General features: G+C 42.0%; 1 protein-coding gene across 1 annotated transcript in view; it reads right to left on the bottom strand.

The window, feature by feature from the left end:
- Window positions 1-14,492, bottom strand: part of lrmda (leucine rich melanocyte differentiation associated) — an 864,842-nt gene that overhangs the window by 295,044 nt on the left and 555,306 nt on the right. Inside the window, exon 4 of the mRNA XM_061935510.2 lies at window positions 13,434-13,573. Within this exon, the coding sequence (XP_061791494.2) occupies window positions 13,434-13,573 (140 nt within the window). The remainder of the gene's footprint in view (window positions 1-13,433; window positions 13,574-14,492) is intronic.

The following is a 14,492-nucleotide window of genomic DNA, read 5'->3' as shown; positions in this document are numbered from 1 at the left end:
TTGTTTAACACCGACATAATAACTTAATAAGGGTAAATACTGTATGTGTACAATAATAGCTTTCATTTGTTGTTGCAGTACCACAAGTGGCCACTGAGCGTGGGGCCGTTTGACCACTGCGACGCTGTGTGGGTCAATTGCACGTTTCTATGTCATCGCGCTAATTAGAGAACGCGCCGGGATGTTCCACTTGGGGGGGGAAACGGGGCCCGGCCATGTCTCGCCCGAAGGGCCCGGAGCTGTCTGGACCCGCATGCAGCCTGACCTTGTCCGACGTGGACTCTGCATGACGCTCACACTGACGTTTGACTATGTGACACGTGATGGGGCGGGCGGGGGGGAAGGAGATGGAATATTATTCCAGAAAGACAGGGGCTGGTAAATGATTAATAGGCAAGACGGAGTCAGAAACAAGCACTTAGGGGCTGAAACAGACAAAAAGAAAGGACGCTTTTCGCCCTTTTATCACGTTTCATGTAAAGGACCCTGACAAATGGTGGTCATGTTGCACGGCTCGATGTTTAATGCATCCTCCGCTCTGCTCGGGCGGGCTAGTAAACACTCATTTGTGGTAGGTGCGGAGTAGTCACACATGAAATACATTTTGGAGTGGAAGATGGGGGGGGGGGGACAAAGCTTTTAGGGCAGTTTGCTTGTTGGAGGACAAGACATCAGCCCACACCTGACTTACAAAACTGCCAACACGCTTAAACACGCTACTTCTTTGTCAACGCCTGCCTTGTGGCTTCACTTTTACACACCACTTCTTCAGGAGGTTCTTTGGGGTGGTTCACAGCACACGCACACCACCTAAAATATGCTTGTTTACATAGTTATTGCCAGTTATTAATGATAACCACCACCTCGCACAACAGAAAATGAACCAACTCAAAATAACCCTTAGTCAAAGTCTGCAGTATGATTACCAACCTATACGCATGTGTGTGTAGAAATGTCACACAATTGAAAGGAATGCTCCTCCCACCAGTTGTTAATGATAACCTCCACCTCGGGCAACAGAAATGAACAGACTCGAAATAACCCGGAGTCAAAGTATGCAGCATGATTGCCAACGTATACGCACATGTGTGTAGAAGTGTCACACGATTGAAGGGACCACTTCTCCCACCAGTTATTAATGATAACCTCCACCTCGCACAACAGAAATGAACAGACTCAAATTAATCCAAGGTCTGCAGTACGGTTGCCAACGTATACGCACGTGTGTGTGTGTAAAAGTGTCACACGATTGAAAGGGACTGCTCCTCCCACCAGTTATTAATGATAACCTCCACCTCGCACAATAGAAATGAACAGACTCAAAATATTCCAAAGTCTACTGTATGATTGCCAACGCATACGCACGTGTGTGTGTGTGTGTGTAGAAGTGTCACACGATTAAAGGGACCGCTACTCGCACCAGTTATTGATGATAACCTCCACCTCGCGCAACATAAATGAACAGACTCGAAATAACCCCGAGTCAAAGTCTGCAGTATGATTGCCAAGGCATACGCATGTGTGTGTAGAAGTGTCACACGATTAAAGGGACCGTTCCACCCACCAATTATTAATGATAACCTCCACCTCGCACAACAGAAATGAACAGACTCAAAATAATCCAAAGTCTGCAGTACGATTGCCAAAGTATACGCACGTGTGTGTGTGTAGAAGTGTCACACAATTGAAGGGACCACTCCTCTCACCAGTTGTTAATGATAACCACCACCTCGCACAACAGAAATGAACAGACTCGAAATAACCCAGAGTCAAAGTCTACAGTATGAGTGCCAACGCATACACACGTGTGTGTAGAAGTGGCACACAATTGAAAGGAATGCTCCTCCCACCAGTTGTTGATGATAACCGCCACCTCGCACAACATAAATGAACAGACTCAAAATAACCCGGAGTCAAAGTCTGCAGTATGATTGCCAACGCATATCCACGTGAGTGTGTTGAAGTGTCACATGATTGAAGGGACCGCTCCTCCTACCAGTTATTAATGATAACCTCCACCTCGGGCAACAGAAATGAACAGACTCGAAATAACCCGGAGTCAAAGTCTGCAGTATGATTGCCAACGCATACGCACGTGTGTGTAGAAGTGTCACGCGATTGAAGAGACCGCTCCTCCCACCACTTATTAATGATAACCTCCACCTTGGGCAACAGAAATGAACCGACTCAAAATAACCCGCAGTCAAAGTCTGCAGTATGATTGCCAAGGTATACGCACGTGTGTGTAGAAGTGTCACACAATTGAAAGGAATGCTCCTCCCACCAGTTGTTAATGATAACATCCACCTCGCACAACAGAAATTAACAGACTCAAAATAATTCAAAGTCTGCAGTATGATTGCCAACGCATACGCACGTGTGTGTGTGTGTGTAGAAGTGTCACACGATTAAAGGGACCGCTCCTCCCACCAGTTGTTGATGATAACCTCCACCTCGCACAACAGCAATTAACAGACTCAAAATAATTCAAAGTCTGCTGTATGATTGCCAACGCATACGCACGTGTGTGTGTGTGTGTAGAAGTGTCACACGATTGAAGGCACCGCTCATCCCACCAGTTATTAATGATAACCTCCACCTCGCGCAACCTAAATGAACAGACTCAAAAGAATCCAGAGTCAAAGTCTGCACTATGATTGCCAACGCATACGCATGTGTGTGTAGAAGTGTCACACGATTGAAGGGACTGTTCCTCCCACCAATTATTAATGATAATCTCCACCTCGCACAACAGAAATGAACAGACTCAAAATAATCCAAGGTCTGCAGTACGATTGCCAAAGTATATGCACGTGTGTGTGTGTAGAAGTGTCACACGATTGAAAGGGACTGCTCCTCCCACCAGTTATTAATGATAACCACCACCTCGCACAATAGAAATGAACAGACTCAAAATAATCCAAAGTCTATTGTATGATTGCCAAGGCATACGCATGTGTGTGTAGAAGTGTCACACGATTAAAGGGACCGTTCCTCCCACCAATTATTAATGATAACCTCCACCTCGCACAACAGAAATTAACAGACTCAAAATAATTCAAAGTCTGCAGTCTGATTGCCAACGCATACGCACGTGTGTGTAGAAGTGTCACACAATTGAAAGGAATGCTCCTCCAACCCGTTGTTAATGATAACCTCCACCTCGCACAACAGAAATTAACAGACTCAAAATAATTCAAAGTCTGCAGTATGATTGCCAACGCATACGCACGTGTGTGTGTGTAGAAGTGTCCCACAATTGAAGGGACCACTCCTCTCACCAGTTATTAATGATAACCACCACTTCGCACAACAGAAATGAACAGACCCGAAATAACCCGGAGTCAAAGTCTGCAGTATGATTGCCAACGCATACGCACGTGTGTGTAGAAGTGTCACACGATTGAAGGGACCGCTCATCCCACCAGTTATTAATGATAACCTCCACCTCGAGCAACAGAAATGAACAGACTCAAAATAATCCAAAGTCTGCTGTATGATTGCCAACACATACGCACGTGTGTGTGTGTGTGTGTGTGTGTGTGTGTGTGTGTGTGTGTGTGTGTGTGTGTGTGTGTGTGTGTATGTGTGTGTGTGTGTGTGTGTGTGTGTGTGTGTGTGTGTGTGTGTGTGTGTGTGTGTGGAAGTGTCACACGATTAAAGGGAAAACTCCTCGCACCAGTTATTGATGATAACCTCCACCTCGCACAACAGAAATGAACAGACTCAAAATAATCCAAAGTCTGCAGTACGATTGCCAACGCATACGCACGTGTGTGTGTGTGTGTGTAGAAGTGTCACACAATGGAAGGGACCACTCCTCTCACCAGTCATTATTGATAACCTCCACCTCGCACAACAAAAATGAACAGACTCGAAATATCCCGGAGTCAAAGTCTGCAATATGATTGCCAAAGCATACGCACGTGTGTGTAGAAGTGTCACACAATTGAAGGGACCACTTCCCCCACCAGTTATTAATGATAACCGCCACCTCCCACAACAGAAATGAACAGACTCAAAATAATCTAAAATCTGCAGTCTGATTGCCAACGCGTACGCACGTGTGTGTAAAAGTGTCACACGATTGAAGGGACTGCTCCTCCCACCAGTTATTAATGATAACCTCCACCTCGCACAATAGAAATTAACAGACTCAAAATAATCCAAAGTCTGCTGTATGATTGCCAAGGCATACGCATGTGTGTGTAAAAGTGTCACACGATTAAAGGGACCGCTCCTCCCACCAGTTATTGATGATAACCTCCACCTCGCACAACAGAAATGAACAGACTCAGAATAATTCAAAGTCTGCAGTACGATTGCCGACGCACACGCACGTGTGTGTGTGTAGAAGTGTCACACAATTGAAGGGACCACTCCTCTCACCAGTTATTAATGATAACCACCACCTCGCACAACAGAAATGAACAGACCCGAAATAACCCGGAGTCAAAGTCTGCAGTATGATTGCCAACGCAGACGCACGTGTGTGTAGAAGTGTCACACAATTGAAAAGAATGCTCCTCCCACCAGTTGTTAATGATAACCTCCACCTCGCACAACAGAAATGAACAGACTCAAAATAATCCAAAATCTGCAGTATAATTGCAAACACATACGCACGTGTGTGTAGAAATGTCATACAATTGAAGCGACCGCTCCTCCCACCAGTTGTTAATGATAACCTCCACCTCGCACAACAGAAATTAACAGACTCAAAATAATTCAAAGTCTGCAGTATGATTGCCAAGGCATACGCACGTGTGTGTGTGTGTGTGTGTGTGTGTAGAAGTCTCACACAATTGAAGGGACCGCTCCTCTCACCAGTTATTAATGATAACCTCCACCTCGCACAACAGAAATGAACAAACTCAACATAATCCAAAGTCTGCAGTCTGATTGCCAACGCGTACGCACGTGTGTGTAGAAGTGGCACACGATTGAAGGGACTGCTCCTCTCACCAGTTATTAATGATAACCTCCACCTCACACAACAGTAAATGAACAGACTCAAAACAACCCGGAGTCAAAGTCTGCAGTGTGATTGCCAACGCATACGCACGTGTGTGTAGAAGTGTCACACAATGGAAGAGACTGCTCCTCCCACCCGTTATTAATGATAACCGCCACCTCAAATATATATAATAGACGGAATAAATTCAAACAATCCAACAGTAAGTCAATGTCTGCTGTATGGTTGCTAACACACAAGCACATGTGGGCAGAACAAGTGTCATACAATTAAAGCAACCGCTCCTCCCAACGGTTACTAATGATAACCACCACCTTGCGTATTTGTAATAAAATGAAAAAACAAAAACAATTGCAAAAAGTCAAAGCCCACAGTATGTCCGCTCATTAACGAGTATGTGTGCGCACACCATGTCTCATGTCTCACCATGGCTCTTCCCAACTGTTATTAATAATAACTACCACTTTTTATAACTGAAATAAGCAGAAAGATACATAAAGTCAAAGCCCACTGGAACACACTGTATGGTTGCTCACACACAAGCATGTGTGCTCAGAGCATGAATGAAACAATTGATGCTATACTTCCTCCTACCAGTTAGTGATGATAACCACCTCTTTTGGAGAGCAGAAATTAATATAAACTAAAGTGATGCTCAAAGTCAAAGTATGCTGGATAATTGCTAATACACAAGCACATGTAGGCTTATAAGTAGTAAACAGGAAAAAAAACAAAAAAAACAAGATTCATAAAGTTAAAACCCACGGTAAGTCATGCATTAGGACAATTCATACTGATGCTTGTCTCGCCAGTTATTAATGACAGTTGTTACAGTGCATTTAAAAAAATATATATTTAATTCAAAATAACCCATTAAGTCAAAGTACACGTTATGGTCGTAAATGAATGAATTAACTCATGTGATCACTCTTCCTACCAGTAAGTAATGATAACCGCCTCTGTGCATAGTAGAAATGAATAGAAAAACTCAAAATAATCCACAAAAACAATCCCTTGTGGAAGTGACTGATTCTCCCGCCAGTTATTTAAAACAACCGCCGCCTTGTATTTCTGTAGTAGAGAGAAAAACTAAAAATAATCCCACAAAATAAAGCCCACAGTACAGTATGAATGCTCAGGAACTAGTACGTGTGCGCACAACATATCTCAAACAATTAACTTGCTGTTAAACATAACCACCACCTTTTAAAATTAAAAATAAACAAAAAGGTGGAAATCATGCATAAATTCAAAGCCCATGTGATTGCTTCTCCTAATAGTTAACTTCCACCATGCAAGTAACATAAATAAATAAAAGGCCCCAAACTCATAAATCTACCAAAAGCAAAATAATGATAACTGCCACCTCACACATTTGGAGTAGACTGAAAAACTCAAGACAATCCAGCAAAGTCAAAACCCACGGTATGATTGCTCATGCATGAGCATATGGCACATACAAGCCTGATAAATAATGCGATTACTTATCTCACCAGTTGGTAATGATAACCGTTTCACTGCATAGTAAAAATCCATACAACTCAAAATACTCCACAAACTCAAAGGACACTGTATGACTGCTCACCAACAACTATGGTTGCACAAAGCATAAACGATACAACTGATGTAGTTTCTCCCGCTACCAGTTAGTGATGATAACCGCCACCTCGCAAATGAGAAATAAGTAAAACAACCCAGAATAATCCACAAAGGTTACTGTATTATTGCTAACACACAAGCACATGTGGACACAATAAAGTACAATTGAGGCGACCGCCCCTCCCACCAGTTGTCCATGATAACTGCCACCTCACAAATGTGGAATAAACAGAAAAACTCAAGACAATCCAGCAAAGTCAAAACCCACGGTATGATTGCTCATGCATGAGCATATGGCACATACCTTCCTGATAAATAATGTGATTACTTCTCTCACCAGTTGGTAACGATAACCGTTTCACTGCATAGTATAAATCCGTACAACTCAAAATAATCCACAAACTCAAAGGACACTGTATGACTGCTCACCAACAACTTTGACTGATACAACTCCCAGTTAGTGACGATAACCGCCACCTCGCATATGAGAAATAAATAAAAACAACTCAGAATAATCCACAAACTTTACTGTATTATCACTAACACACAAGCACATGTGGACACATAAAAGTACAATTAAAGCGACCGCCCCTCCCACCAGTTGTTCATGATAACTGCCACTCTGCGTATGAGAAATAAATAAAACAACTCAGAATAATCCACAAATGTTACTGTTTAATCGCTAACAAACAAGCACATATGGACACATACAAGTACAATTAAAGTGACCGCCCCTCCCACCAGTTGTTCATGATAACTGCCACCTTGCGTATGAGAAATAAATAAAACAACTCAGAATAATCCACAAATTTTACTGTATTATCGCTAACACACAAGCACATATGGACACTTCCAAGTACAATTAAAGTGACCGTCCCTCCCACCAGTTGTTTATGATAACTGCCACCTTGCCTATGAGAATTAAATAAAACAACTCAGAATAATCCACAAAATGTACTGTATTATCGCTAACACACAAGCACATGTGGACACATAAAAGTACAATTAAAGCGACCGCCCCTCCCACCAGTTGTTCATGATAACTGCCACCTTGCATATGAGAATTAAATAAAACAACTCAGAATAATCCACAAAATTTACTGTATTATCGCTAACACACAAGCACATGTGGACACATACAAGTACAATTAAAGAGACCGCCCCTCCCACTCGTTGTCCATGATAACTGCCACCTTGCATATGAGAAATAAATAAAACAACTCAGAATAATTCACAAACTTTACTGTATTATTGCTAACACACAAGCACATGGGGACACATACAAGTACAATTAAAGCAACCGCCCCTCCCACCAGTTGTTCATGATAACTGCCACCTTGCGTATGATAAATAAATAAAACAACTCAGAATAATCCACAAATTTTACTGTATTATCGCTAACACACAAGCACATATGGACACTTCCAAGTACAATTAAAGTGACCGTCCCTCCCACCAGTTGTTTATGATAACTGCCACCTTGCCTATGAGAATTAAATAAAACAACTCAGAATAATCCACAAAATGTACTGTATTATCGCTAACACACAAGCACATGTGGACACATAAAAGTACAATTAAAGCGACCGCCCCTCCCACCAGTTGTTCATGATAACTGCCACCTTGCATTTGAGAATTAAATAAAACAACTCAGAATAATCCACAAAATTTACTGTATTATCGCTAACACACAAGCACATGTGGACACATACAAGTACAATTAAAGAGACCGCCCCTCCCACTCGTTGTCCATGATAACTGCCACCTTGCATATGAGAAATAAATAAAACAACTCAGAATAATTCACAAACTTTACTGTATTATTGCTAACACACAAGCACATGGGGACACATACAAGTACAATTAAAGCAACCGCCCCTCCCACCAGTTGTTCATGATAACTGCCACCTTGCGTATGATAAATAAATAAAACAACTCAGAATAATCAACATACTTTACTGTATTATCGCTAACACACAAGCACATATGGACACATACAAGTACAATTAAAGCGACCGCCCCTCCCACCAGTTGTTCATGATAACTGCCACCTTGCCTATGAGAAATAAATAGAACAACTCAGAATAATCCACAAACTTTACTGTATTATCACTAACACACAAGCACATGTGGACACATACAAGTACAATTAAAGCGACTGCCCCTCCCACCAGTTGTTCATAATAACTGCCACCTTGCGTATGAGAAATAAATAAAACAACTCAGAATAATCCACAAAATTTTACTGTATTATCGCTAACAAACAAGCACATGTGGACACATACAAGTACGATTAAAGTGACCGCCCTTCCCACCAGTTGTTCATGATAACTGCCACCTTGCGTATGAGAAATAAATAAAACAACTCAGAATAATCCACAAACTTTACTGTATTATCGCTAACACACAAGCACATGTGGACACATAAAAGTACAATTAAAGCGACCGCTCCTCCCACCAGTTGTCCATGATAACTGCCACCTTGCATATGAGAAATAAATAAAACAACTCAGAATAATCCACAAACTTTACTGTATTATTGCTAACACACAAGCACATGTGGACACATACAAGTACAATTAAAGCGATCCCCCGTCCCACCAGTTGTTCATGATAACTGCCACCTTGCGCATGAGAAATAAATAAAACAACTCAGAATAATCCACAAACTTTACTGTATTATTGCTAACACACAAGCACATATGGACACATACAAGTACAATTAAAGCGACCGCCCCTCCCACCAGTTGTTCATGGTAACTGCCACCTTGCGCATGAGAAATAAATAAAACCACTCAGAATAATCCACAAAATTTACTGTATTATCGCCAACACACAAGCACATATGGACACATACAAGTACAATAAAGCGACCGCCCTTCCCACCAGTTGTTCATGATAACTGCCACCTTGCGTATGAGAAATAAATAAAACAACTCAGAATAATCCACAAACTTTACTGAATTATTGCAAACACACAAGAACATGTGGACACATACAAGTACAATTAAAGCGACCACCCCTCCCACCAGTCGTTCATGATAACTGCCACCTTGCGTATGAGAAATAAATAAAACAACTCAGAATAATCCACAAACTTTACTGTATTATTGCTAACACACAAGCACATGTAGGCACATTCAAGTACAATTAAAGCGACCGCCCCTCCCACCAGTTGTTCATGATAACTGCCACCTTGCGTATGAGAAATTAATAAAACAACTCAGAATAATCCACAAACTTTACTGTTTCATCGCTAATACACAAGCACATATAGACACATACAAGTACAATTAAAGCGATCCCCCGTCCCACCAGTTGTTCATGATAACTGTCACCTTGCGTATGAGAAATAAATAAAACAACTCAGAATAATCCACAAACTTTACTGTATTATTGCTAACACGCAAACACATATGGACACATACAAGTACAATTAAAGCGACCGCCCCTCCGACCAGTTGTTCATGATAACTGCCACCTTGCGTATGAGAAATAAATAAAACAACTCAGAATAATCCACAAACTTTACTGTATTATCGCTAACACACAAGCACATGTGGACACATACAAGTACAATTAAAGTGACCGACCCTCCCACCAGTTGTCCATGATAACTGCCACCTCACAAATTTGGAATAAACAGAAAAACTCAAGACAATCCAGCAAAGGCAAAACCCACGGTGTTGTTGCTCATGCATGAGCATTTGGCACATACCTGCCTGATAAATAATGTGATTACTTCTCTCACCAGTTGTTAGTGATAACCGTTTCACTGCATAGTATAAGTCCATACAACTCAAAATAACCCACAAACTCAAATGACACTGTATGACTGCTCACCAACAACTTTGACCGATACAACTGATGTAATTTCTCCCGCTCCCAGTTAGTGACGATAACTGCCACCTCGCATATGAGAAATAAATAAAAAAAACTCAGAATAATCCACAAAGTTTACTGTATTATCGCTAACACACAAGCACATGTGGACACAATAAAGTACAATTAAAGGGACAGCCCCTCCCACCAGTTGTTCATGATAACTGCCAACTTTCCTAGAGAATTAATAAAACAACTCAGAATAATCCACATATTTTACTGTATTATCGCTAACACACAAGCACATGTGGACACATACAAGTACAATTAAAGCGACCGCCCCTCCCACCAGTTGTTCATGATAACTGCCACCTTGCGTATGGGAAATAAATAAAACAACTCAGAATAATCCACAAACTTTACTGTTTTATCGCTAACACACAAGCACATATGGACACATACAAGTACAATTAAAGCGACCGCCCCTCCCACCAGTCGTTCATGATAACTGCCACCTTGCGTATGAGAAATAAATAGAACAACTCAGAATAAACCACAAACTTTACTGTATTATTGCTAACACACAAGCACATATGGACACATACAAGTACAATTAAAGCGACCGCCCCTCCCACCAGTCGTTCATGATAACTGCCACCTTGCGTATGAGAAATAAATAGAACAACTCAGAATAATCCACAAAATTTACTGTATTATTGCTAACGCACAAGCACATATGGACACATACAAGTACAATTCAAGTGACCGCCCCTCCCACCAGTCGTTCATGATAACTGCCACATTGCGTATGAGAAATAAATAAAACAACTCAGAATAATCCACAAACTTTACTGTATTATTGCTAACACACAAGCACATATGGACACATACAAGTACAATTAAAGCGACCGCCCCTCCCACCAGTTGTTCATGGTAACTGCCACCTTGCGCATGAGAAATAAATCAAACAACTCAGAATAATCCACAAACTTTACTGTTTAATCGCTAACAAACAAGCACATATGGACACATACAAGTACAATTAAAGCGACCGTCCCTCCCACCAGTTGTTCATGATAACTGCCACTCTGCGTATGAGAAATAAATAAAACAACTCAGAATAATCCACAAATGTTACTGTTTAATCGCTAACAAACAAGCACATATGGACACATACAAGTACAATTAAAGTGACCACCCCTCCCACCAGTTGTTCATGATAACTGCCACCTTGCGTATGAGAAATAAATAAAACAACTCAGAATAATCCACAAATTTTACTGTATTATCGCTAACACACAAGCACATATGGACACTTCCAAGTACAATTAAAGTGACCGTCCCTCCCACCAGTTGTTCATGATAACTGCCACCTTGCGTATGAGAAATAAATAAAACAACTCAGAATAATCCACAAACTTTACTGTATTATTGCTAACACACAAGCACATATGGACACATACAAGTACAATTAAAGTGACCGCCCCTCCCACCAGTTGTTCATGATAACTGCCACCTTGCGTATGAGAAATAAATAAAACAACTCAGAATAATCCACAGAGTTCACGGTATTATCGCTAACACACAAGCACATGTGGACACAATAAAGTACAATTGAGGCGACCGCCCCTCCCACCAGTTGTCCATGATAACTGCCACCTCACAAATTTGGAATAAACAGAAAAACTCAAGACAATCCAGCAAAGGCAAAACCCAGGGTGTGGTTGCTCATGCATGAGCATATGGCACATACCTGCCTGATAAATAATGTGATTACTTCTCTCACCAGTTGGTAGTGATAACCGTTTCACTGCATAGTATAAGTCCATACAACTCAAAAATAATCCACAAACTCAAAGGACACCAACAACTATGGCTGTACAAAGCATGACCGATACAACTGATGTCGTTTCTCCCGCTAACAGTTAGTGATGATAACCACCACCTTGCATATGAGAAATAAATAAAACAACTCAGAATAATCAACAAAGTTTACTGTATGAACGCTAATACACAAGCACATGTGGACACAATAAAGTACAATTAAAGGGACCGCCCCTCCCACCAGTTGTCCATGATAACTGCCACCTTGCGTATGAGAAATAAACAAAACAACTCAGAATAATCCACAAACTTTCCTGTATTATTGCTAACACGCAAACACATATGGACACATACAAGTAGAATTAAAGCGACCGCCCCTCCCACCAGTTGTCCATGATAACTGCCACCTTGCGTATGAAAAATAAATAAAACAACTCAGAATAATCCACAAACTTTACTGTATTATCGCTAACACACAAGCACATGTGAGCACATACAAGTACAATTAAAGCCACCGCCCCTCCCACCAGTTGTTCATGATAACTGCCACTCTGCGTATGAGAAATAAATAAAACAACTCAGAATAATCCACAAATGTTACTGTTTAATCGCTAACAAACAAGCACATATGGACACATACAAGTACAATTAAAGCGACCGCCCCTCCCACCAGTTGTTCATAATAACTGCCACCTTGCGTATGAGAAATAAATAAAACTACTCAGAATAATCCACAAACTTTCCTGTATTATTGCTAACACACAAGCACATGTGGACACATACAAGTACAATAAAGCGACCGCCCCTCCCACCAGTTGTCCATGATAACTGCCACCTTGCGTATGAGAAATAAATAAAACAACTCAGAATAATCCACAAACTTTACTGTATTATTGCTAACACACAAGCACATGTGGACACATACAAGTACAATTAAAGCGACCGCCTCTCCCACCAGTTGTTCATGATAACTGCCACCTTGCGTATTCCTAACGGACAAAAAAACCCATAAATAAACCCGTGAAGTCAACATTCACGAGCAGGTGTGCGCACGCCATGTCTCACCGTGGCTCCGCCCGCCTCTTGTTGATAATAATCACCACCTTTCCCAACTAAAACTCGCTCACACATAAACAGGGTGCCGTTCAGAGCTAACAAATATTTTTCAGTGCATTTTTTTTTTTGTCGAGCACTTGCGCCCCGTGGAACTGACCTGTATCTCTGGTAGTCGTCCTCGTCTTTATCCGGGCTGACCAGCTGGTTGGGGCAGGCCTCGTTCCCCAGCAGGCTGAGGTACCGCAGCGACGGGGTCACGTCGGCCAAGTGCTCCAGCAGGGCTTCAATATCGGTCAGGTGTCAAAAGGGCGGATGTCAAGGACCCCAGCGTTGTTAATTACATTAGCATTTACTGCCCACGGAGCCCCGCCTCCCCCCCCCAAAAAAACCCACATCACTGTCAAATTTATGTGAGGTGCTCAAAGGAGCCAGTCACTGGCTTTGTGCGAGCGGGGCAATTTAAGGTGCAGGCTTTGGCGTATAGCAGTGACACCATTTGGCTGCTGCTCCCTCTCTTTTTTTTATTTTTATTTCCCCCCCCCCTCTTCATCTCTTTCATTTCCTAGGTGGCCGGGTGCAGAATAGTGACAAAATGATGGATGCCCTGTGGTTCAAACAGTGCGTGCTTCCCGGCGGAAAACTTTTGCCAATGGTTGGGAAGGGGAAAAAAAACAAAACAAACAGCCCCTAAAGCAGGCACATTCATCAGTAATACATTCACTTGGAAAATCCAGCCCCGAAGTGTCAAAATACAACGGCGCTAATGCAACGCCGCGGCTTAAAAATGGCACGGCGCCACGACAGGATGTACATAATTGGCCTATTAGCATGTGGCCACCACTTCACAACCGCGGTCTCAGACGGCCCGAGCTTTTTAATGTTGACTCCAAGTGTGTGTGTGTGTGTGTGTGTGTGACGTCCACGCGTATCCCAACAACACCCGAGTAAAAACAGAACACATCGCTGAACCGCTCCTGATTCCGAGAAAGGTTTTTTTAACAAGTTTTTTTTTTCTAATTGATCGTTAACAGCCTCGCCTTGTGTCGCTGCGTCTCCGCTTTAAGGCAGCGCTGCTTTTAATAAACCTGTGGACGCCTTTCGAAAGTGCAGACGACACTGTCAACACCTTGCCCAAACTTGAACACATGACTGACGTTTGTAGTATGCATGCCAGGCCAGTAGTTGGCGATGTCTTGCTTTAAATAAACGCCTTAGT

This window comes from Nerophis lumbriciformis, linkage group LG02 (assembly GCF_033978685.3).
Source record: "Nerophis lumbriciformis linkage group LG02, RoL_Nlum_v2.1, whole genome shotgun sequence".
Taxonomy (NCBI): Eukaryota; Metazoa; Chordata; class Actinopteri; order Syngnathiformes; family Syngnathidae; genus Nerophis; species Nerophis lumbriciformis.
This window is presented reverse-complemented; position numbering and strand designations above follow the sequence as displayed.